Source organism: Heterocephalus glaber, unplaced genomic scaffold (assembly GCF_053883595.1).
Source record: "Heterocephalus glaber isolate CG9 unplaced genomic scaffold, H.glaber_assembly_v1.0 deba00001773, whole genome shotgun sequence".
NCBI lineage: Eukaryota > Metazoa > Chordata > Mammalia > Rodentia > Bathyergidae > Heterocephalus > Heterocephalus glaber.
Window position 1 is genome coordinate 6487201 of NW_028258463.1, and position 22666 is coordinate 6509866.

The 22666-nt window shown below is 54.5% G+C and overlaps 2 protein-coding genes and 1 long non-coding RNA gene across 6 annotated transcripts in view; 1 reads left to right on the forward strand and 2 right to left on the reverse strand.

Annotated features, from left to right (window-relative positions):
- The window catches only part of Epn3 (epsin 3), a 9170-nt gene extending 6052 nt beyond the window's left edge, over window positions 1-3118 (reverse strand). Inside the window, exon 1 of the mRNA XM_021240138.2 lies at window positions 2505-3118. Coding sequence (XP_021095797.1) covers window positions 2505-2979 — 475 coding nt within the window. The 5' untranslated portion in view covers window positions 2980-3118. The remainder of the gene's footprint in view (window positions 1-2504) is intronic.
- LOC106010633 (uncharacterized) lies at window positions 2038-4222 on the forward strand. 2 transcript variants are annotated; one of them, XR_015447797.1, is made up of 4 exons: window positions 2038-2253; window positions 2511-2809; window positions 3160-3328; window positions 4046-4222. It is a non-coding gene; the product is annotated as an uncharacterized LOC106010633 (long non-coding RNA). The 2 variants fall into 2 exon arrangements; XR_001184397.3 differs by lacking the exon at window positions 2511-2809 and having other exon boundaries at window positions 2053-2253.
- On the reverse strand, window positions 4005-21407 carry Mycbpap (MYCBP associated protein). 3 transcript variants are annotated; one of them, XM_021240133.2, is made up of 20 exons: window positions 21107-21176; window positions 18628-18754; window positions 15838-15965; window positions 14938-15091; window positions 14742-14845; window positions 14156-14339; window positions 13633-13748; window positions 12946-13096; window positions 11791-11906; window positions 11538-11704; window positions 11293-11404; window positions 10576-10765; window positions 9064-9251; window positions 7954-8100; window positions 7036-7437; window positions 6506-6627; window positions 5787-5902; window positions 5123-5268; window positions 4809-4979; window positions 4005-4163 (listed from the first exon to the last, which is right to left on the reverse strand). In XM_021240133.2, exons 2-20 carry the CDS (start codon window positions 18752-18754, stop codon window positions 4068-4070), a joined length of 2937 nt encoding a protein of 978 aa, XP_021095792.2. In that variant the 5' UTR covers window positions 21107-21176; the 3' UTR covers window positions 4005-4067. The 3 variants fall into 3 exon arrangements, with proteins under 3 accessions (XP_021095792.2, XP_021095793.2, XP_004859755.2); XM_021240134.2 differs by lacking the exons at window positions 18628-18754; window positions 21107-21176 and adding an exon at window positions 21319-21407; XM_004859698.3 differs by lacking the exon at window positions 18628-18754 and having other exon boundaries at window positions 21107-21289.
- Window positions 21408-22666: the final 1259 nt, after the last annotated feature.

Consider the following 22666-nt stretch of genomic DNA (forward strand, 5'->3'; position numbering starts at 1 on the left):
TGCTCTTATTACTGTCACCATTCAGAGATGGGGTTGGGAGCTCAGGAAATGAGCCAAGCAAGGGCTTGTCCAAGATCACAGAGTTGGCACGGGGGCCAGGTTGATCCCAGGCGTCCTCACCGCAGATGCGTGACCTCAGCAAGGACCCCAGTTCGACTGCCGCGAATGCCCACATGCCTACCCAGGCAAGTTTGCCTCCCTCCGCATTTCTGCCAAGATCTAGCTTATGACCTCTCTGGCTTCTCCTCTCTCCTCTGATGGCGAATGTTTGTAGTTTGATGGACTCGACATTTATTTCCTGAAGGTCTTTTCTGAGTCGGGCACGATGCCAGGCCCAGGACACAGGGTTGGCCCACCCACATCCAGGAGTGCCCAGGAGCACATAAGACTCTGGCGAGGAAGTTCAGGGGAGACTTCCCAGAGGAGGTGCAGGCCGAGAGGAGCCAGGAGGCTCAGGGGAATGGAGAGGAGGAGGAAGCAACCAGCCAAGTGGGGAGGGATGTGAGCCAGATCAGAAGGCAGAGGGCAGGACCCCTGGGAAGGCTGCTTGTCATGGGCACCCCCACATCCACTGGAGCACAGAGAGGGATGTGGCCTGCTGACATCACACAGCGTGTGGGTGGAAGGGCTGGGACCAACATCTAGGCCTCCATAAGACTAATCCAATACTTATGATCCCTGTCACTTAGTTTGGTAATTCGTTAGTCTGATTATTTTCCCATCTCAGTCCCAACTTCACAGGCAAAGCAGAAGGGCCCAGGCTCTCCACAGCCCAGGAGAGCTCAGCAGAGGGAGGACCGGGGCCAGGTGCCTCTGTCCCCAAAGCCTGTCAGACCAAGGCTGAGGCAAGTCCGTCCTTGAGCCTCTCGGTGACCTGGCCACCGCCGCCATCCCTGTGGCTGTAGTGTGTGTGGGGATCACACACTGGCGGGGCCCTCAGAGCCTGCCCTTCCCCATGACACCCATGGGCATCACAGCCTGGCTGAGCCTCCTTCTGGTCCCCAGACTGCCAGAGGCAGGAGGCAGAAGCAGTGCTGCTCCTGGCCTCTGGATCCTCTCCTTCCACCCCGGTGCCGCCAGCCTGGACTCAGTTCAGAGGGGCCCCCCCTGCAGGCCTCGGCAGGTCCCATCCCAGCCCAGGGACCCCTGCCTGGGAACCCGGGCTCTGGAGAGATAGGGCACACCTGGCTTGGAGCTGCCTACCTTCCTTCCTTCCTTCCTTCCTTCCTTCCTTCCTTCCGTCCGCTGTCTTTCCGTCCAGCCAGCGGCAGGCCCTCTGTGGCGATGCCACAGCCACAACTAGTTTAACTCCTGCCCTCCCCCTCGCCGTGACTCAGACCTGCCTTCACCTCCCAGTGGGCAGGCTGGCGGTGGCAGAGTGGATGGGAAATAGTTGTGCACGGAAGCCCGCCCGGTGCACGCCCCTCCCCGCTGGCTGCTGGAACTAGCAGAACCAGTCTGGCATCCCTACTCCACCAGAGCCAGAGCCGGCCCAGACCTGGTGGGCCCGGGGGGGGGGGGGCAGTGACTGGTGACTCTGGAGCTTGGTGGCCCCCCGGACTTCACTCCTGGGAAGGAGGTGGGCTTTTTCAGCGCACCTTTGGGGAGCAGGCAAAGGGAGAGGTCAGGGGCAAGGGAAAGGCTTGACCTTCCTGCCTGGTGTCTGAGGGGACGGGGTCAGGCTCAGAGCTCCAGGGGGAGGAGAGGCAGAAGGCAGGAGGCAGGAGGCAGGAGGGAGCGGCCGGGAGCCCTGCCAGCAGGGTTACAAGCAAGGGTTTTATCGAACACAATATGCCCAGGCATAAAAGGCGGTGAAACCCAACCCAGCTGCCGATAAGGCCGCAGCGGTGGCAGCCCCAGGCAGCCATATGGAATTACTGCAGTAACCTTGAGCCAGGCCCTGCTGGGCACAGGGAAGGACACTGAGCAGCCAGGGCCCAGGAGGCCCATTCGGAGCTGGGGAGAAGGCAGAGGCAGGAGGGTGCGGCAGGCAGAGTAGTGACAGCTGGGGCGGGAGGGGCAGGGGGTCCCAAGGAGAACTTTGGGGGTCCTGGGGAGGCAACGCTTCTCAGGTCCTGGAGGACAAGGGTGGGGGAAGATTCCCGAAAGTCAGCACTGAGGAAGCCGATGGCACCCACCCTGGTGGGGACTTTGAGAGGGACGGAAAGAGCCCAGATCTGTCTGGACATGTGCACAAGTTTGCCAAAACCTCTGTGTGGCGCCCCTTCCTATCCAGTCCCCAACAGGCCCCAGGTGAGCAGGGAGAGGGAATGGCAGTGCCCGTCCTGACAGGGCTTCGGTCCTGCCAGCCTCGGGACAGAGGCGGGGGGGTGGGGGTGGGCCCGAGGCCAGACCTGCGGCGGTCTGTGGGGAAAGCCGCCAGGGGTCTTGGGTGCCACCACAGATCCTTGCGGCACAGGCAAAAAGCCTGCAGGTCCTCCCTGGCCCTGGTGCTCCTGGGAAAGAAACTCAGCCGCAAGCCTCATGGCAGCACCGCCACTTACCTCCAGCGCGCGCGCCCCGGGCCCCGGCCCCAGCGGCCTCTGCAGTGACCCTATCCACGAGGCAGGGGGACGGCACAGCCTCGGCAGCAATTCCAGAGCCATCCACTGTGGACCCTCGTCCCCGAGACCCACTCTGTCCCAGAGGGCACAGACCCCTCAGCAGGACGGCGCAGGGTCCCCGAGAGCTGCAGCTCTGCCTCTTGTCGCCTCGTAGACTCCAGCCGGCGAGCGGGCGATACTCCGGAGGAAAGTTGCTCAGCGGGCCTGGCCAGTCTGCCTCGGCAGTAACAGGACACAGGAGGAAGGCAGGCGGGCGGGGCGGGGCGGGGCGGGCATCCTGGGCTCGCTGGATTGGGACCCCTGCGGGTGCAGGAGCTGGAGCCTGCGCCCCACTTCCAAGCCCTTCCTCTGCCTTCTCCTTGATGGGAAGCAGGGGGGTGTGGGGGTCAGCACCCTCCCCTCCTCCTAGGGTCATGAGGACATTAAAGGACAGGACAGGACTTTTCCCCAGGACATCGACTCCACCTCTCCAGCTCCAGGAGGGAGTGCACCGCCCTCTCTGAGCCTCCTGGTCCCACAAAAATACCAAATGTGAACACCAGGGGCTCCTGGCTCCTCCCTAGCCTCCACCCCGCCCCATCTTTCCTTCCATCAGTGCCTGGAGACCACAAGCGACCTGCCATTCTGAGTGGGTCCCCAACTTGGGAGCCTGAGCCTACTCCATGAGGGAGTGCAGCTGCCTGAGGTGCCATTCTTCCCAGGTGGCACTGAGTTGCCACCCCAGCCCACTTCACGTTCCTCTGTGGCTGTGCGAAGGAGGGGAGGTAAACACCGGAGCTGGGGTTTGGGTTTTTTTTTCAGAACTGAGGGGTTAAACCCAGGGCCTTTGCACTGGCATTTTTATTTTTTATTTTGAGAAAGGTCTTGCTTTATTGTTAAGTTGCCCAAGGCTGGGCTCAAACTCGCCATCTTCCTGCCTCAGCCTCCCAGAGTGCTCGGATTACAGACATGCGCCACCATGCTTGGCTCTTAAGGCAGACAAATGGCTCAGGGGCTGATGATTTGACATGAGGAAGGAGATACCACAGACTAGAGCTGAAAATAGCCTCCACCGAAGACAGGACAAGGGGCCTGGCATCTGGGGACTAGGGTGGCCCTGGAGCCAGCGGAGGTGGAGGCGTGTGGGGATCCAGGTCCCATGGGTTCCAGTTCCCTCCCGGGCTCATGCTGTCATACTTGGTGGTGACACTGGGGAGAACCCAGCTCCGGAAAGCATCACCCTAGAGGTGGGGGCCAAGGCAGACCAGAGCAGGGACTTTGAGGGCACGGCTATCTGCCCTGTCACCGATTGGGTTCCTTGTCCTGCCACCAACTCGCTCTTCTCCTGGTCCTTCTCCCATCACCTCCCCAGGTGGGGATGGCTCCAGGCACTGGGAGGACCTGGGCAGTGACTGAGCCTGTGGACATCCAGCACCTAAGACACAGGCTCAACACACGTACTAGAAATCTAATGGCTCTTTATTGTCATCTTTGTTACCCAGGGGGTCGCTTGGTCCGAGGCAGCTAGACATGCAGCTGTTCCTCAACATCCTTCATGGGGCTGAGCTCATCAGCCAACACCATCAGGTTCATCACCAGGGTGTCCAGCAACCTGTAGACCTGGAGGAATGAGACAGATGTCGCAGGCAAAGGTTTGCTCAGCAGAAGGCACCTGCATGTCAACCTGCACTGCCTCACAAAAACACCAAAGGTGGACACCTGTAATCCCACAACTTGGGAGGCTGAGGCAGGAGGATTGCTGTGAGTTTGAGGCCAGCCTGGGCTACATAGTGAGTTCAAGGCCAGACTGAACTATATAGTAAGATCCTATTCTCAATACAAAACAAGGAAACAAAACTTCTTTCCTTATAAATTACCCAGTTGTGGTATTTTGTTATAGCAACAAAAATGGATTATAACAATTCTCACAGTGATCTAAGGATCACGTATGCCAGGTTGCATCTAACGAGGTGGAAGCTGCTGAGAGAGAAAAGCGTTCTCTTCAGTGTCCCTTAGTCTGTTTTCCAGATGGTGGCAGCAGCAGAGGCAACCCTCTGACACCTAAGTGACCCCCCCTGTCCCTGGGCTCTGTCCCGATATACTTTTCCTGGGATGCTAATTTATAGGTCTGCTTGGCTCACGAGAATACCCTTTGAGGGGCAGCGGCTCTGCCTCTGTCACTTGTACTCTGGCACTTATAACCGGTCACAGCGGAGGGACCGGGCCTGAGTGTGGCAGGGAGGCGTGGCCCGAGACTGCCCGCACCTCAGTGTGCAGCTGCTGCATGTATTTCTCCATGACCAGAGGGTCTGTGGGCTCCTGAGATGCCATGGCGCTTTCAGGCGTGGGGTCTTCCGAGGAAAGCCTGTCATGACTTGTAGACTTTATGACTTTCTTGTCCTCCTTCGCCTTCTGCTTCTTGCTGTTCACACGTTCCTGCTTGGGGAGACGGGGTCCCCACAGCTCCCGAGGTGGGCTCAGACGTTCTGCACGGTGGCCCCCTTGGAGCCACCACCACCTTCCAAAGCCCCTCCAGTCCCCTCCCCGCCCACCCGGGGTGCAGACCGAGCCCCACATGCCTCTTTCACGGGTGTCTTGCTTCCTTTTTTGTCCTCTTTGTCTCTGACTCCCCCTTGCTTCTTTTCCTGGGGTGCTCCTTTCCGCTCCTCCTTCCCAACTCTCCCAGCTGTCACTTTCATTTCCATGGTGGGAAGAGATTTCTGATCTAAGGGAGGTGAGCAGAAGGTGATGGGCGGGGTGCCCTGCAGCCTCACTGACATCCTAGGCTCGAGATGGGACTGTGAAGAGTGACAGCCCAGGGCCCAGTTCTCTGCAGCCCCCACAGGCTGCCTCATTCAGGGGAGAGACAAGAGGTGGGGTTCCACGCTCGCCTGGGCTACTGAGTGAGCTCAAATTCAGCCTGAAATACTTAGGGAGACCCTGCCTCAAAAAAAACCTAACAGAGAGAAAGGCTGGGTTCTACGTCCAGTCCTACTATTATTCCCTGTGTATGGCCACGGAAAAGTCATTTACATTCTCTGGGACTCCACTTGCAAAACAAGAGGGGATTGCTAAAGGGTTTGCTAGGGTAGCTTTGGGGTCCCAAGTCTTGGCAGCAGATAGAAGGGTGCTGGGGCTCCATGGGCTCCACCTAGCAGGGCATCCACTGTGGGATAACAAATGGTCAAGAGCCCACAGCCGCCAGGGCAGGGGGTTGGGAGAGATGACACAAAGGCCTCTGACCTTGCTCTTCTGGGATGAACACATAGATGGTCTCCTTCTCCGGGAGGCCCAGCAGCATCCTCAGCCACACGGAGTGGCACACCAGGCTGTCGATCACATCTCGCCACAGCTGCAAACTATAGGAGCAAACCTTGCAGAAAATCCCTGGTTCCTCATTTGCCCTTGAACCTGCAGAGGCCCAGGTCCCTAGTGCCAGGAGCTAGCATGGAAACACCACGCAGCCAGCATCCTCTCTGGTGCTCAGAAGAAAAGATGCCCCGGGCCTGGCTCAGGATCTCATACAGGTCTGCATGGAGCAGCAGCCAGATGTGGGGCCTGCCCTGCAGGAAGGGCTGGGCCATGCAAAAGCCCCCTAACCCTGCACAAGCGAGTCCCCCCACACAATGGGAAGGGTGACAACACGGAAGGGAAGCTCTTCATGGAATCTGCCCCTCTTCTCGGAGACCTCTACTTGTTCCTTTTTTTCATTATTCCACTCAATGAGAAGGAACAAGAGGAGAGGAACGGAAAAAGGAAAGGCCAGGAATTTACTCTGCTGGGTAAAAGGGCTACTGCAGCAGGTTCTGGGGCACAGGTGTCAGCAGCATCTTTAGCAACCTGAGCTCAAGGGAAGCTCAGCCCCTTGAGTCCTGGAACTTCCTCCCCAGGATCCCTGCCCAGATTTGAAGAAGGGAAGGAGCCAGGGCGGCTGCGGGGATGGGAGAGTGGACTGGACCTACCACAGCTGGTACAGGAGGTCAGGCTGCAGCGGCCTCTGCTCTGGGCACAGCTCCAGGGCTGCCCTGTTGAGCCTGATGAGCACGTCCTCTCTCTCGTGCTCCTCGGGGAGAGTCATCACGGCCTGGTGAGGGGCATGGGCACCATGGGCAACCATCCTGCCACAGGACCCCAAAGGTCCCTACATCCTCTAGGGATGGGTACAGCAATATGGGACAGAGGGTGAGGGGCCAGGAGCCATGGAGTCTGTCTAGGGGACCTTTTGTGGGGCCTGGCACCTCCCTCAGAAATCCGTACCCTTGAATCCTTTTCTAAGTTTTGCCATGCTCTCAGAGGGAGACCCTCCTGTTTATGGTACACCTGGGCACCCCAGAAAAAAAAGAGATGGGACCCAAAAGATCACTTTCTCTGGGCCCTCAGGAGGTTTAGTCTCTGCCCGTGGGGTGAGTGGGGCTGCTGGGGTGTCCCTTGTTGGCTCTGAGCACTGCACTGCACCCAGCTGTCCACCATCCACTCCGAGTCTCAGGAGCACCTTTCTGAAGTCCCCCAGGCAGAGGTTCCACTGGGGCAGGGAGAAGCCTTCAGGCTCCAAGCAGCTCCTGGAGCTCTCCCAGTCTTGGATCTCCTCCATCAGGATCTCCTCCGTGATGCGCTTGCTCGGGGAATTCTTGGTCCCTGCTGCAGACTTCTGGGACAGGAGGGGGTCTCGGGGGTCCCCGAGGGCCTTGCTCTCCGGCCAGTGCAGCTGGAGCTCGGGGACTGGACTCCTAAAGTGCTCAGGATTCCCTGGGGCCTTCTCCAGAGAGGCTGCCTGGATCCTGGAGCTCAGGGGCTCCTCCTGGCTGAGCCAGGGCTCTCTGTCCTTGAGGGGCGGGACCATGTACTGGTGCCACAGCCGGTGCAGGCCTTGCACCAGCTGGTGCTGGTAATGCAGCTGCAGCAGAGGCAGAGAGGGTGGTGAGGGGGAGGCTGGCCAGAGTGTGTGGAGCCCACACCAGCCAGCTACCATTTCCCCTTGCTCCGGGCACTGACAAGGAACAAGGGGGCCAGCAGGATCCCCACTTCCCCTTCAACCAGAGCATCTCCAATTAAAACTATTTTTGCATTGGGGCTGCCAAGAAAGACTGGGTTTTGCTGGGCGTGGTGGTGCACGCCTGTAATGCCGGCACTCGGGAAGCTGAGGCAGGAGGAGTGCCACGAATTTGAGGCCAGCCTGGGCTAAACACAGGGAAGACCGTGTACCCAAAACAAAACTAAAAAAAAAAAAGAAAGGCCGGGTTTGAGGAGTCTGTGCCACTCTGTGCCTCCCAGCCCTCCACTTGCTGGCTGTCCTGGCCATCGGCTTTAACCTCTCTGAGTCTCGGCTTCCACAGTGTAAAATGAGGGTGTAAACGGCACCCTGATCCCATAGGGCTGCTGGGGAAGACCATGCACAGCACAGAGCCTGTACCTCAGGGTTCCCGCGGTGGAACAAGTCCTCCTCTGTCACATAGGTGTCCACAGGGGACGGCGTGCGCTCCGGGGTCAGGATCCCCCTCAGCAGTTCCTGCAGCACAGTGTGCACGATGGTGACCGACTCATGGGCAGCCAGCTTGCTCTGGGGAAGGGAAGGTGGCACTTGACGGCAGCCCAGACTCCCAGCACCCATGTGTCCTCGAGGAGGCCAGGCCCCTGGGGACCTTGTGCCTCCCTAGGGTCAGAGTTCCAACCATCACCTCTCTCTCTCACACACACCTCTTCCAAGACTCAAAAGCCTTTGGGAGTGTTTCTCTCCAAACATCCTTGTTCCCCAGAAGGGACCCAAAGGACAGTGGCTCTTGAATGGGACCTGGAGGTCTCACCTTAGCATTTCCTCCATTAGGAAGGGGCAGGGTGCACAGTTTGGGCACTACTAAGAATGGCAGTGACCTTTCACTCAGCCTGGCCACTCGGTCAAAGACATCTCCTGTGGCATCGGCCCTACAGTTAGCAAGTACCAGGAGCCTGACGTTTCCCAAAATCACCTTTGATCACCCTGGCTGAGGCCCAACTGCAGTAGCTGGCTGTGTCTGGGACCTCAGTGAACAAAACCCCACAGATCTCTGCAGAATCCCTCAAAGCACCGCCCACAAGAGCCACTGCACGTGGCAAATTCCCGGAGTGTCAGCGATGAGCAGGGTTTGGAGATGGGTTTTAAACGGTCGCCTCTGGTTTGGAAGTCTTATCAGTTAAATGTCCCTCCACTGCACAGTAGCAGCCGGCAGGAAACAAAATACAGCCGAGGGTCATGTGATCTGTTTGGTACACCCTTCTCTGCAGTCTGAATCTTGGGACTCTCGTAAATTCCTTTCCAGCTCACTGGGGGCCCTGCCCGGTGAGGCTGCCCGCTGCCCTCCCCCAGCCTGCCTGCCCCATCTGCTCCATCCCAAAGCCCTGGAAGTGCTTCTGGAACAAGCTTGGTTGCCTGTTTGTGAAAAATTCACCTCCTGGGCTGGGAGAAATAAGAGTCCCATGGGCACTGCCAAGAACACCAGGGTAACCTATCCGGTGTCCCCAAGGGCCGAGGTCCTGGGTTGCTTACCTCCAGCAACTTCCTCTCATCCCTGAAAATGTCCTGGGTCAGGGACACTGCCTGCAGGGTGACCAGCAGGAGGGCACCGCCCAGGACAGTGGGGTGGGTCCGGAACTCCCAAGACTCCCTAAAGATCCCGGCATTCAAAGATTTGAAGAAGAAGGTGAAGGTTTTTGTTTCTCCAGGCAGAATCACACCTGAGATGGCGGGAGACAGAGGTCAGGGGGAACCAGCTGAGCCCTACGCTTGCATGTAGAAAGTTAACTGAGCCCCCAAGCTCTGTCTGACAGCAGCCCAGGCCATCCTGGTTTTCCAGGACTGAGAGACTTCCTGGAACAGGTGACTTCGAGTGCTAAAGCTGGGGAAGTTCCAGGCAAGTGGGGACAGATGTCCATCCTCGCCTCGGGCCTATGCAGTGCAGGTAATGGCGCTCCTAGATCACCAGCCTATGTTCCCAAGCATTCCTCATTCTCTCAACAGACACAAGCTTTTAGACTGACACAGGATAGAAGAAATAAAGATAGGTAGAAAGGAGACATGGAAAATCGTAACTTAAAAATTGTACTTTTGCCAGGCATGGTGGCGCATGCCTATGATCCCAGCTTTTAGGAGGCTGAGGCAGGAAGATCACCACAAATTCAAGGCCAGCCTGGGCTACATACCAAGACCCTAATTATCCTTCTGGGTGGGGGGTGAGCCATCTTTTCCATAATTTTCCACTCCCTCAAGAGAAACATAAATGTTCTCAGGTCCAAGAAATAATGCAATAATGTGCCCCCCTTTCTCTTTCTCTGTCTCTCTCTCAACACTTCATATTCTATTTCTGTTTGTTTGCTTGTTTTTTTGGTACCGGGGATTGAACTCAGGTCCTTGCGCTTGTGCAGCAGGCGATGAAACCACTGAGCTAAATCCCCAGCCCTTGATATTCTATTTCTTCGAGTTCATACTTTAAAAATTCTGCCTAATCGGGCTGGGGATTTAGCTCAGTGGTTCTGGCGCCTGCCTCAATGCCTTGCAAGTGCAAGGTCCTGAGTTCAATCCCTGGTACCAAAAAAAAAAAAAAGAATTCTGCCTAATAAATCCTTTTTGCCTCTCACTGATGCATCCTAAAAATTCTTCTTATGCAATGGAAGTCAGCAAATCTACAACTTATCCCATGGATAGAGTGAGGGAAGTTGATTTCCCATCTCCACTTTGCTCCCTCCCGGGACCCTGTCTGGTAACAAGATCACATTCTTCACTGAAGGACAGGGGGACAAGGCAAGGAGGAAGGCTTCAAGCTTGCAGGATCCAGGCACTGACTGGATGTTGGTATCTTTTGGATGCTGAGACAAAACCAGGAAGAAAGCTGGGCACAGTGGCACACACCTGTGACCCCAGCACTCGGGAAGCTGAGGCAGGAGGGTCACCACGAGTTCTAGGCCAGCCTGAACTACACAGTGAGACCCTGTATCAAAACAACAACAATAACAACAACAACAAAACAAACCAGGAAGCCAGAGGAGGGCAGCTTTTCGGTACCTTCCCGGTTGTTGAAATAGAACCGCTGCATCCTGCTTCTTTTTAAGTCCTGGAAAGAGTCGGGCTGAGGCCACCGCCGCCAGTCATACCAAATGGCCACCGTGCCGTTGTTGACTGTGGTCAGTTCTGAGGACGTCTTCTCCCCTTCAAGGGTTTCAAAGGTCAAGCGCACCCCGATTCCGACCTGGCTCTGGGCAAGGAGGAGGCATGAGAAATGTCTCAGCTGGAAGGTGAGCAGTTCATCCCCTTTTGCTTGCAACTTCTCTGGGCTTAGTGCTAAAAGTCCCTGTCCCAGGCCTCAGGGGCCTGGCCACCCTCAGAGTGGTGTCATACCCAGTGATGGCTGTCTCTGAGGTTACTATCAACAGTAAGAAAATAAATAGGTTTGCTACCCAGCACATACATTTCCGCTCCTCAGCATCTGAGGACTATTTTAGAACTTCTGAAGGCCCTGTGGCTGTGAGAATCTGCCTAGCTACCTGCTTGGGGGCGAGGTGCACACTGGGTAGCTTGTGATGGTCTCTTTTCAGCTGTGTGATTTTATTCTTGCTTGAGGTAGTGTCGCTGTTACCATTTTCAGACATGGCAAACGTGTAACCAGATAAAAATGCCAACAGGAGTCTGCACCAGCTCCTTGTGACTGCCATGGTCACCTTGGGCTGCACCCCCCCCCAGGGAGGCCCTTCCACCAGGGGGTGATGGTGCAGGTGGCTCTACCTTGTCCTGCGGGTTGCGGCCTCTGATCCAGCAAGCGGGCTTCCCGCAGAATAGCAGAGAAGGACCGAGAATAGACATGGGGGCTGCATCACTGTGACCAGCCCAGAAGTCTCTATAAGAAAAACCAGACTTAGGTTTTCGAAGGCCATACGATCAGACCATGTGGAGCCCACAGACACGGCTGCCGGGAGATCTAGAGAGCCGTAGCTCTGCCAACTCCCAGAAGGGAAACCCGCTCCGCACACCCGTGGGCGCCTGGGGAAGCCACATTGTCTGGCCGCTGTCCCTCCACTTGCTGGCAAGCTGTGTCTTCCGAGGCACTCGCTTGGCTCTTTCCAAACAGGCCGATGTCCTCCACTGTGACGGACGAGAAGGGCTGCCTTCGGCCCACCACCTCCAAGCCATCGACATCCTCAGGGGACATGGGAGGAAAGGTGAGCTGCCCGAAGGCGGGTACCACCCCAGGACCCTCAGCCAGGACATGAAGGCGCCACCAACCCTCTGGCTAAAATCGAGCTCGGCCATCAGGTTCTGCAGCTCCCTGCGCCGGTAGTTCAGAAAGAGACTCCGGTCCCAGGCACGGTGGAACGAAGCGTCCTTCGGTGCAGATAATCCTAGAGGGGGCCCGAGGGCCTCAGCACCAGCTGCCGCCTCAGCCGCACCCCTCCTACCCACTCACCCGGGACGCTGACAGCCCCCATCTTAACATCATCTCCAACAAGGATGGAAAATACTCGCGAGGCCTCTGGATGCCCCGTTGCTGCTCAGCAGCCCTACATGGGACCCCCGCAAAACAAGCTTCCAAACACCAAGACTTTGGGTCACAATGAAAAACAACCACAGCAGCTACTTTTTTCTTTTTCATTACAGGGGATTGAACCCAGGGGCGCTGTACCACTGAGTTATATCCCCAGCCCTTTTTATTTTTTATTTTGAGACAGGGTCTCCCTAAATCACCCCAGCAGAACTCAAACTTGCAAGCAAACTGTGTCAGCCTCCCCCAGGGCTGGGCAGCTGCCTGTTGAGTGGGTTATTGAGCCTGAACTCCTCAATAAATATCTCGTCTCATTTAACTCCCCAACCCTCTGTGTAGTCTACAGATGATGAACCGAGGGCCGGAGGGGTCAAATACAGTAAGAACTCAGTGGTGTTCAGAAACCTGACACCCTGGGACCTGAACCCAGGTGGCTGGCAGCTCTAAAGCAGGGCTGCCCACACGCAACATAATCCAACCCTGTGTGTCATCACAAACTTTCTAGGTGCTATACTGAAAAGGTAATGAGAGGTGTGATTCATTTCATTGGTTTATTTCACTCAATATATCAAAATGATTGCCATTGCCATGTGTAACCAATATAAAAATTATTAATTGTATTTCTCCAACCTAGTCTTTGAAACCCAGGGTGTAGCATGCCCTGACAAGCCACATTCCAGGCGTTCAACAGCTGGGCATGGCCGGAGGGAGGCTGCCTCTTCGACCTTTTCTGTCACAGTTTTGCTAAAGCAGAGCTGAACCTCAGGGAGGACCTGGGGCTTTGCCCAAGGCCACAGACAGCCAGGATTTGGTCCCACCAAGCCAGGCTGGTGCCCATCACTCTGCCCTGTCCCCTGGGCAGGCACTGATGCTGGCTGGTTTACAGCCCTCCCCCTTACCGGTTTCCGCCTGGATCGAGCTCGGCTTCCTGATGCAGGTGATGGGTTCCATGAATCCACGCTGAGTTTTTGTCTTGGTAATGACCAAACCCGTCATCTCCCCTCCCAAGTATTCCAGGGGACTCCAGAATGCACTGGTCTTCTTGTAGTCCTGGCAAGGGGGACAGAGCAGGGAGTCACCTCGACATCTTGGCCAGGGGCTGGGAAGACAAGAGCAGCCAAGGCTACAGCGCTCCATGGGGCGGGATGGGGGTCCAAGGCTGCCTGATGGCAGAAGAGAAGGCACACACATGCCTGCTCCTGTCCAGGCTGCCTGCCATAGCCTTTACTGCCCCCAGAGAGGTGCTGTGGGCAGGGCTGGGTGCTTGCTAATGCCCATGGACAAAGCACAGAGCCTCGAGAAGCCCAAGGGCTGAGGTTAAGCCTTTACCAGAAACACCTGCAGCTCTTGCAACAACTCAGTAATTAAGTCGACTACTGTGACCACCTTGGGCTGAGTTATTAAATGAACCTGCCCTCCGACACCCAACAGTAGAGTTCAGTGCAGCCCCGAGCATTTCACAGTGCTCTGCCAAGGTGAGCTTGCTTCCTCCCCAGCTTTGCAACCTGTGAAAAGCCATCTCCGTGTCCAGACACCTCCCCTGCACCCCACCCCCAGCCAGGGCACTTGGGAGTGGCTGTCCTCACTTTGCCATCATGCCCGGTTGGCAGCAAGCGGTCGATGAGTTCCCTCTCCTCCTGGATCTGTCTGTAGGTCTCACCCGAGTGCATCAGCAGCTCGTTGATTGGCTTCTTCAGGTGCTCTGGGGAGCGAGGGCCAGGAATGCAACCACTCAGCCAGGTCGATACCCAGGGTCCTGGTGCCCCACACTGCAGCACTGCAGTACTGAGAATCGAACCCAGGACATTCCCACTGAGCTCCATCCCTGGCTCCTTTTCTTATTTTTTATTTTGAGACAGGGTTTCCCTAAGTCACTAAGAGACTATCAAAGGGTCTGGGATCCCTACTGACAGTTAAGAGACAGGGAGCTTCCTAAGTCATTAAAATGCCCAGACTCAGTTCAAACTTGTAGTCCTCCTGCCTCGGCCTCCCACAACGCTGAGATCACACATCAAGCTGAGTCCAGAGGACAGGAGGGGGCGAGAAAAAGCTGAGCAGAGTGTCCATGCCAGATGGAGGCCAGGCAGGAGCCCCACGGGCTCTGCTCACCACTGAGGGCTTTCTGCTGCTTCTTCCGCAGGGCCACGTGCCACTGCCAGTGTTTCAGAAAGTTGTGCTGAGGCGGTGGGGCCCGGGGATGCCTCTTCTTCTCCTTTGGGGCCTTTGGTGTTGGTTCTTCTCTAGCTGAGATGAGGGTCATGAGGCAGGGTGGGGTTCGGATCAGCTCGGCCAGCTGGAAAGCACCAGGTGGGCACTGGGGAGGGGGACTCTCTGGGGCCCATCTGGAACCAGATCCTCCCGACATCCACTGAGAATGCTCCCTGCGGGTCTGCGAGTGGCGGGTGACAGCAAATCACAGGACCAGGGGGACACCGATTCTGATTTCAATGAGCATCTTTGAGTGTTAGCTTTCTGCCTCACAACTGATGTTAAGTGGCCCTTTTGCCCAGGGTGACTGAGCCTTTTTATGCCACCCCAGGCAACCTGCACCATGGTGGAGAAGGATCTGAGGACAGAGTAGCACTGCATGATGGGAAGGCCGCCTTCTGCCCCACGTGACCCTGCTTGACTGTAGGTGGCAGAAGAAAATGCCTTCAGTAACTGCTCTCGGCCAGGCAGCTCTGTACAAACGAACCTGGGTGTTCCCTCGAGCAACTGCAATTCTCTTAAAGTCCTGGAGAGTTCCCAAGATGTGGTGAGGCAGGATCTGGTCACGTCCATCGAAGCTGTCACCGGGACCTTGAGGGGAAAGAGGGACAGGGAAAGAGGAGCTGCAGGTTGGGGATGTAAACCCCCGAATGGGGCAGCTTTCTGATGAAGACGGGCCCTACCCAAGTAGGCCAGGGGCTTTGTGGCCACATCTGGGTTCACAGGATGGGCTACTAAGTGGCAGATCTTCCTCTGAGAATCCTTGGGTTTGAGCTTCCGGATGAAAAATTTCTGGATGATGGCAGGGCTGTCTTCAGAAAGGCGAGGAATGTGTTGCTAAAAAGAAAACAGAGGGGAATTGCACCTGTGAAGAGGAGGAGGAGGAACCCCCATGTCCTCCGTGCCAGCTCCGGGTGGGTTTCCTGAAGTCTGGCAAGCCTGCTTCCCCAGCTTGGCCCATATGTTCCCTCGAGGAAATGTCTATGGAACAGACACAAGACATAGCAGCATCTCGGGGAGAAAAAATAGCAGTGGAAGCCTCCAGGTGAGAAGTGGCTGACAGGTAGAGCAGGGGGCTAGGGGTCAGCAGTTCTAGCCGCATCCCCACCTCGGCTGCTTAAACTCATTTTTCAGCTGGCCATGGTGGCTCCTGCCTGTAATCCCAACATTCTGGGAGGCTGAGGCAGGAGGATGGCAAGTTGAGCCCAGTCTGCGTGACTTAGTGACATAACGAGACCCTGTCTCAAAATTAAAAAAAAAAAAAAAAAAGCTGGGATGTAGCTGAGCGGGAAGGCCCTGGGTTCAATTCCTAGTAACACAAACAAACAAATAGTCATTTTCTCGTCTCTGAAATGGGAACCCTGGCACTTGGCTCTCTGGGAAGCGAGACACCTCATTCTCTCATGAATTCCACCCAAATCTCAGAAATGTGAAAACAGACAACACGCTGAACTCCTGCAGATGCTGAAGTGGAAAGAACTGGTGTTTCTCCCTGGACAAGGATGCTCCCTGGGGCTGGGAAGCGGCAGAGACGGGGTGTGGCCACATAGCCGGCAGGGCTGGGGAGCCTGGCTCCTCCTTACTTTCTTCAAGTCCTCTTTCTTTATGGCCAAGGCAAGAATGTCGTCTCCCTGGAGCACGCTGCTGATGGGCTCAGGCTCCTGCTGAATGGGGGGTGTGGGCTGCTCAGGTATCTTTGCCTGCTTCCGGTCTGATTAAAAAAAAAAAGAGAGAGAATTGCAAGTTTTTATATATGGAGGTTGCTGTACATGTAAACATAAAAATAAAATGACGATTCCATAGTAGAGTGCACGGAGGAGCAGGGCTGGCCACTCCCATAGCCTGGCAGTGGTCTCCATAGCACCCTGCTGGGCTATTTAAGGTCTCTCTTCAGGGTCACCTACCCATTGTCCCTGGACTGACACAGTGACTGAGGCTTCGGTCTTCAACTGTGTGGAGCCAGAGCCCCAGCTCCCTTGAATTTAAAAAATTAAATCCTGGAAAGCTGCTTCGTATAATTCCAGCACTCAGAAGGCTGAGGCAGGAGGATCCCTGCAAGCTTGAGGCCGGTCTGGGCTACATAGTGAGTTCAAGGCCAGCGTGGAATACATAGCAAGTCCCTGTCTTCAAAAAACAACAACAGGGCCAGGGGTTTAGCTCAGTGGTTTTGCCACCTGCTGCACAAGCTCAAGGACCCGAGTTCGATCCCCAGTACCAAAAACAACAACAACAAAAACCCCACTTAAATCCTGGTGTACAGTAGTTTGGGACAACTGCACTAGACATCTCCTGGGGCTCTTCTAGTGCTGGCACTTTGGTTTGGGGTGAAGGCATCGAGTTCCTTAAGACTGGTTAAAAAAAGATACTGTGTGGGAAATAGCATGTTCCCCACAGACAATTTGTCCTATACTATTTCATTTACTAATGATGGTTTATCAGGCTTGGTGCTATGTTCTGCGGACACAAGGCAGCATCTCAGTGTACGAAGGGCACATCCCCAGGGGACACTAAGTTAGTGACATTATGGGGACATCCAGGGGTCCCAGTCCTGTCGATGGAGTGGACAGGGAAGGCTTCCTGCGATGCTTAAATGCACAGGGAAAAGTGAGAAGTCAGGCTGGGAAATGGCTCTAGGGCAGAGCAGCCTGCAGCCCTGGGACTCCAGGCACCTGTCCCGCAGCACAGCATAGCAAGGCAGAAGCAGGAAGCCGCTCCTCACAGAGCCTGCTGGGCCATGTAGAGTGAAGGACTCCAGCCTTTCCACTGGGGGCAGAGCCTGGCACAAGATGGCCTGGGGTGTGAGACTGGAGACCACAGCAGAACGAAGGAACCATGACTACTGTGCTCTTGAGGCCAGAGGGATAGGGAGCGATCCCAGCCTGCGTCCCTCCCGCAGCTGCAGTGTGGGCACCAAGGGCACAGGGCACCACTTAGCCAGGCAGTGTGCAGCTCCTTCCTCCGGCTGTGACCCCGACCTTCTCCCTCTGGTTCCGAATGCCACAAAACAATCGCAAGAAAACCTAAGCCCTGGCTTTGAGGCTTTTAAAGCCAAATTTGTTTTTTCTTCTGCTTCTCAAAGCACCCAAATCTTCTTTTTTTTTTATTGTACTGGGGATCAAACTCAGGCCCTTGCACTTGCAAGGCAGGCAGCTGAACCACTGAGCTAAATCCCCGGCCCTTTTTTAAAATTTTTCTTTTGAGACAGGGTCTCTGATATGTAGCCCAGGCTGGACTCAAACTGAGCTCAGTCTCCTTCCTCAGCCTCCAGAGTTGAGATTACAGGTGTTGTGCCACCTCACCTGGCTCAAATTCTCTAATTTTTAAGATAATATATCACTAAAACATCAAGAGAGGAGTTTTAGTTAACAAAACCAAACTCTGGGGCCGGGGATTTAGCTCAGTGGTTTCGACACCTGCTACGCAAGGGTAAGGACCCGAGTTCGATCCCTGGTACCAAAAAAAAAAAGAAAAGATGTTTCCCTATTGGGCCGGGGATTTAGCTCAGTGGTTCCAGCACCTGCCTCAAAAGCACAAGGTCCTGAGTTCGATCCCCGGTACCAAAAAAAAAAATCAAACTCTGTGTGTGTGTGTGTGTTATGTATTACTAGGGATGCAACCCAAGGCCTTTGCACTGGGCTACATCCCTAGCCCTCGTTAGTTTAAATTGTCTGGGCTGAGCTTGAATTTTCCACCTTCCTGCCTCAGCCTCCCATAGTGCTGGGATTACCATTCCTGGTAAAATCAAAATTTTTTTTTTTGGTACCAGGGATTGAACTCAGGTCCTTGCACTTGCGCAGCAGGCGGCGAAATCACTGAACTAAATCCCCGGCCCCACTTGTTTTTTTTTTTAATGGTATACTTTCTATTTATTTTATTTATTTATTTAATTTTTAGTACTGGGGATCGAACTGGGGTCCTTGCGGTTGCGCAGCAGGCGGCGAAACCACTGAGCTAAATCCCCGGCCCTAAAATCAAACTACTTTTAAAGGAAATGTCCAAATGGTGGCAAAAAAAAAAAAAAAGCCCCAGTCTTTCAAAACATAACTCTAAATTCCGCCTATGGGCCACAGTCCACTAAACACAAATGCACGAATGCACACAAACACATGGAGGGCTGATCGGCCACCGCGCATAGAGATGCAGCCTCAGCCTTTGATCTCACCACTTCTCCCTTCTACACAAACTCCTCAAAGTTAGTGACAGCCCATGAGAGAGCCAGTACTGGATGAAGATCTGAGTTTATAAATGTTTTGGTACATTATTCTTCTCCCCATCACCTTGATTGGTCTACGTCTTCCCGTGGGATTAAACATCTCCAGATGTGTGTGTTCGTTTCACCAGTGGGTGCAGAATTACCTCAGGGGAGTACAGACCTTCAACACTACCGAAGCTTTCTGGGCCCAGGGCTCCCACCTCATTTAGTGACGCAGAAGCTACTTCTTCATGTTTCAGATTGAAGCAGCCAGCAACACTGGTCTGAGGTTTTTCTGAGTCAGTCATCTTGAATGCAATACAGTAAATGCTCTGTTACTGCGCACAGTCAGGGAATGGTGTGTTCCAGAGAATTAAATAGTCATTAAAATAAGATATGCATTTTATTTTTTATTTTTTGGTACCGGGGATCGAACTCAGGACCTTGTGATTTCGAAGCAGACACTGGAACCACTGAGCTAAATCCCCAGCCAAAATATGCACCTTAGCTGGGCACGGTGTTGCACACCTGTAATCCCCAGCACTCAGGAGGCTGAGGCAGGAGGATCACCACAAGTTCAAGGCTAGACTGGGCTACATAGTGAGCTCAAGACCAGGCTGGAATACACAGAGACCCTGTGTCAAAAAAAGGGGTCAGGGAAGAAAGCCGAAGCTGAGTGCTGCTGGCATTTCTTCATCCATCTTGACAGCTGAGGGGTCAAAGGCACCAGCCCCCAGCACAGGGCAGTTAGGTGACTTCTGCTGGAGGGAACTATGGAGACAGGAAAAACCTGGACTCAAGGTTCATTTTTTTGTTTGTTTTGTTTAGCTCAGTTTTTTTTGTTTTTTATTTTTTTTGAGACAGGGTCTTGCTATGTAGTTCAGGCTGGCCCTGAAATTTCAGAGAAGTAATTCTCCTGCCTCAGCCTCATGAGTGCTGGTATTATAAGCATGAGCCACCATACCTGGCTGGACTCATTTTTCTGCTTCTTATTTTATCTAAATGTAATTTTTGGGCCGGGGATTTAGCTCAGTGGTGCTGCACCTGCCTGGTAAGCACAAGGTCCTGAGTTTGATCTCCGGTACTGAAAAAAATAAATAAATAAAATAAATGTAATTCTTTTTTTAGGTTTTAGTGTTGATTAAAATCTTTGGGAAATTCTGGCCTCATGTAGGCTAGGCAAGGACTGCTCCTACGAGGACAGCATTTTACTCAGCAAAGAAGGAGGATGGGTCCGGACCATGGGGAGGCCTCCCTGTTTCCTAGCAACAAGACCAGCAAGAAACCTAGGCCTCTCAAGCCCCTAAACAGATTTCCGGTCACTGGATCTGCTCGCCTTTTCCGCTCATGATTCCGAGGCCATGGAAACAGCACCAGATTACAGGCGACAGCGTCCTAGCATATAGGGGGCTTCCCTAAGGAAGTTCAGGAAAAAGGGCTCGTGCCTGCTAAGCCCTTCACTTCCACCTGCCTCACTCTGCCCGGGGCATGTTCTTAACCCCAGGGCTGTTTAATTTTCCCCTTATTAAAAATAAACACAGTGAAAAATCTTTCCTTGATTTGTTTACAGCAGAAAGTTCCCATCTGATTAGGATCGAACAGAAATGAGGTAAGCAGGAGCGGGTGCTGAAAAAGCCCTTGACTGCCCTTGGAAAAGGGAATCAGATTCCTGCCCCCTAGTCCCTTAACTATTAAAAAGTATGTCACGGAACAGCACCAGCCTTTTGCACTGTGAAGAAGCATAAAAGAAAGCCACACTGAGAGCCACAGGCTCTTGTCAGTCTTCCGGGCCTCACAGGAAACCCTGCTGACCCCAACCCTGGCCTCCTCCACACCCTGAGTGCCCCCTGAGCAGCTGAGGCTGGGAGCCCTGGACTTCTGGACCCTGCACGGTGCCCCGCCTACTTGCCAGCCCCCTCAGGCTCTCAGGTTCCGGGGTCCAGGAATCTCTGCTCCCCAAGTCTGTGGAAGCACACCCCACCCCCTTCCCGTTCTTTCTCCTCCTTTTTTCCCTCCCTTCCCTCTCCTTCTCTTCCTCTGCCATAAATATCAGCGTTTTCAAAATACCTTCCTCCCTAACCCCACTACCCGGGGTCTGGGTAGGTGCTCTGAGCCCCCCAACCCACCAACGGCACCTACAGCATTTATCTGGCCATTCTTATCTGGTTCTCCTTGGGGTCTCCCTAGACTCTGAATTTCTTGAGGGTTGGGGTCACACATTTAACCCTGATACCCTCTGTCAGGGCATAGAAAGACAGTGGCCCCCAAAGGCTCATGGGAGTGGGTGACAGGATGTTAAAGCTGATTTGCTGTTCCAAAGGGGGGGGGTTACTGTGGGCGTGACCTGGGAGGGTTTATCTCTTTCCCGCTTTTTTTACCGGTATTGAGGATCGAATTTAGAGCCTTCACCCTGAGCTATATGCCCAGCCCTGTCTGGAGACAGGGTCCCACTAAATTGCCCAGGCTGGGCTGGAATTTAGATCCTCCTGTCTCAGCGGCCCCGGTGCTGGGATGAAAGGTGTACACCACCACACCCGGGTCCCAGGTGTCTTGACTTTTGTATCCCTAGGGTTACCGGGGTCCTCCAGGCCCCAGTCCTGAGCCCCATCCTGAGCTCTCCCGTTGGGTTCTCTTGAGCACCTAAGGAAGCCGGCGCCAACCTTTGAAGTTCTCGGCGGCCTCCAAGAACCTGCCGGGGACTCGGACGCGGGAGTCCTTCTTGGCCGACTTCATGGTGCCGCCGCCGCCCTAACCCTAACCCTAACCCGCCCTCCGCAGCCGCCAGCCCAGAGACTCAGCTCGGCCGGCGGTCCCGCCCCAGCGACCACCGGGCGTCCCTAGCAACCAGCGCTGGGCGGGGCCGCGCACCCACCCGCCTGCGGGGACAGAGAGGGCTTGTTTGACACTTTCCTCATCCGTGCCCGTGCCCCCCGCGGGCGGGTCCTCCCTCGCCAGACGATCCGCAAGTGGCCAGAGGCCAACGTCACAGGACGGGCGCCATGACGTCACCCTCCAGGCCGGGCGGGGCGGGACCCTGCTCCGTTCACGCCCTCTCTGACTCTTTCCGGACCAGCCACGCTTCTCCGTGATTTGGGGTCCTTGGAGATGTTGACCTTGAGTCCCCAATTGAAAGTATCCCTTCTAGCCCAGAGTAGTGACACTGGCCTGTAATCCCAGCTCTTGGGAGGCTGAGGCAGAAGAATCACGTGAGTTCTAGGCCAGCCTGAGCTACATAACGAGATCCTGCAGGGTCAAAAAAAAAAGAAGTACCCTTTCTCTGTAATCTCTACTTAATTAATTAATTAATGATGCTGGGGATTGAACCCAGAGCCTTCACACTGTGCTACATCCCCAGCCCTTTTTTTTTTTTTTTTTTTTTTTTTTTGGTACTGGGGATTAAACTCAGGACCTTGTGCTTGTGAGGCAGGCGGGCGGAACCACTGAGCTAAATCCCCGGCCCCCAGCCTTTTTTTAAGTTGTTAAACATTTTGAGACAGGGTCTTGCTAAATTGTCCAGGCTGGGTTCAAACTTGCAATCTTCCTGCTTCAGCCCGCCAGCGTGCTGGGATTTCAGGCCTGCACTACCACTCCTGGCTTGTGATCTCAGATTTATAAGTGCATCTGATTTACGATTCTTTCAGAGCCCTAATGCATTCTGGGATGATCTTGTTTGTGTACGTGGGTGCTCCTTGTCAAACTTGCTACCAGAGTGTGAGCGCTATCAGCACAGGCACTGCCGGACCCTCGTCCCCACCAAGGCAGTTTGGGATGCAGCAGTCACTAAGGAACCGTGTCCAATCCGGAGAGGCTCTAGCGCCAGGCTGAACTGGCTCCCACACCTCTGCCTGCTTGCTGTGTGCCTTGGGGCGGACCCTTAACCTCTGTGAGTCGCAGTTTTCTCACTTATAAAATAGACATTAGGCCAGGGATTTAGCTCAGTGGCGCTGTGCCTGTCTCACAAGTGCAAGGTCCTGAGTTCGATCCCCAGTACTGAAAAAATGGACGTTACAATGTCTCCCTCACAAGACCAAGGGTGAAATAACTATGCATTTAAAACTCATTTCCTATTTAGGAGAAAAAAAAAGAGAGAGAGAGCGAGCAGATTGCTGCCAGGACTCATTTAATTTACAGCAATCAAGAGTCACCCTATTTTGTAAATGGAAACAGCACTACTACTAAAAACAAGATGCTATAAACTGAATGCTCTTTTGTTTTCAAAG

Bases quoted from the DNA above. Each gene is read 5' to 3' on its own strand.
- Mycbpap (XM_021240133.2), bottom strand. From the start codon at position 18,754: ATGACTGACTCAGAAAAACCTCAGACCAGTGTTGCTGGCTGCTTCAAT. The intron at 14,846-14,937 runs GTAGGGCCCGTC...TTTCCCCTCAAG, and splicing joins AAAGCCCCTGGCCTACTTGG to GTCCCGGTGACAGCTTCGAT. The intron at 13,097-13,632 runs GTGAGGACAGCC...CCCCCTTGCCAG, and splicing joins CAACCGGGCATGATGGCAAA to GACTACAAGAAGACCAGTGC.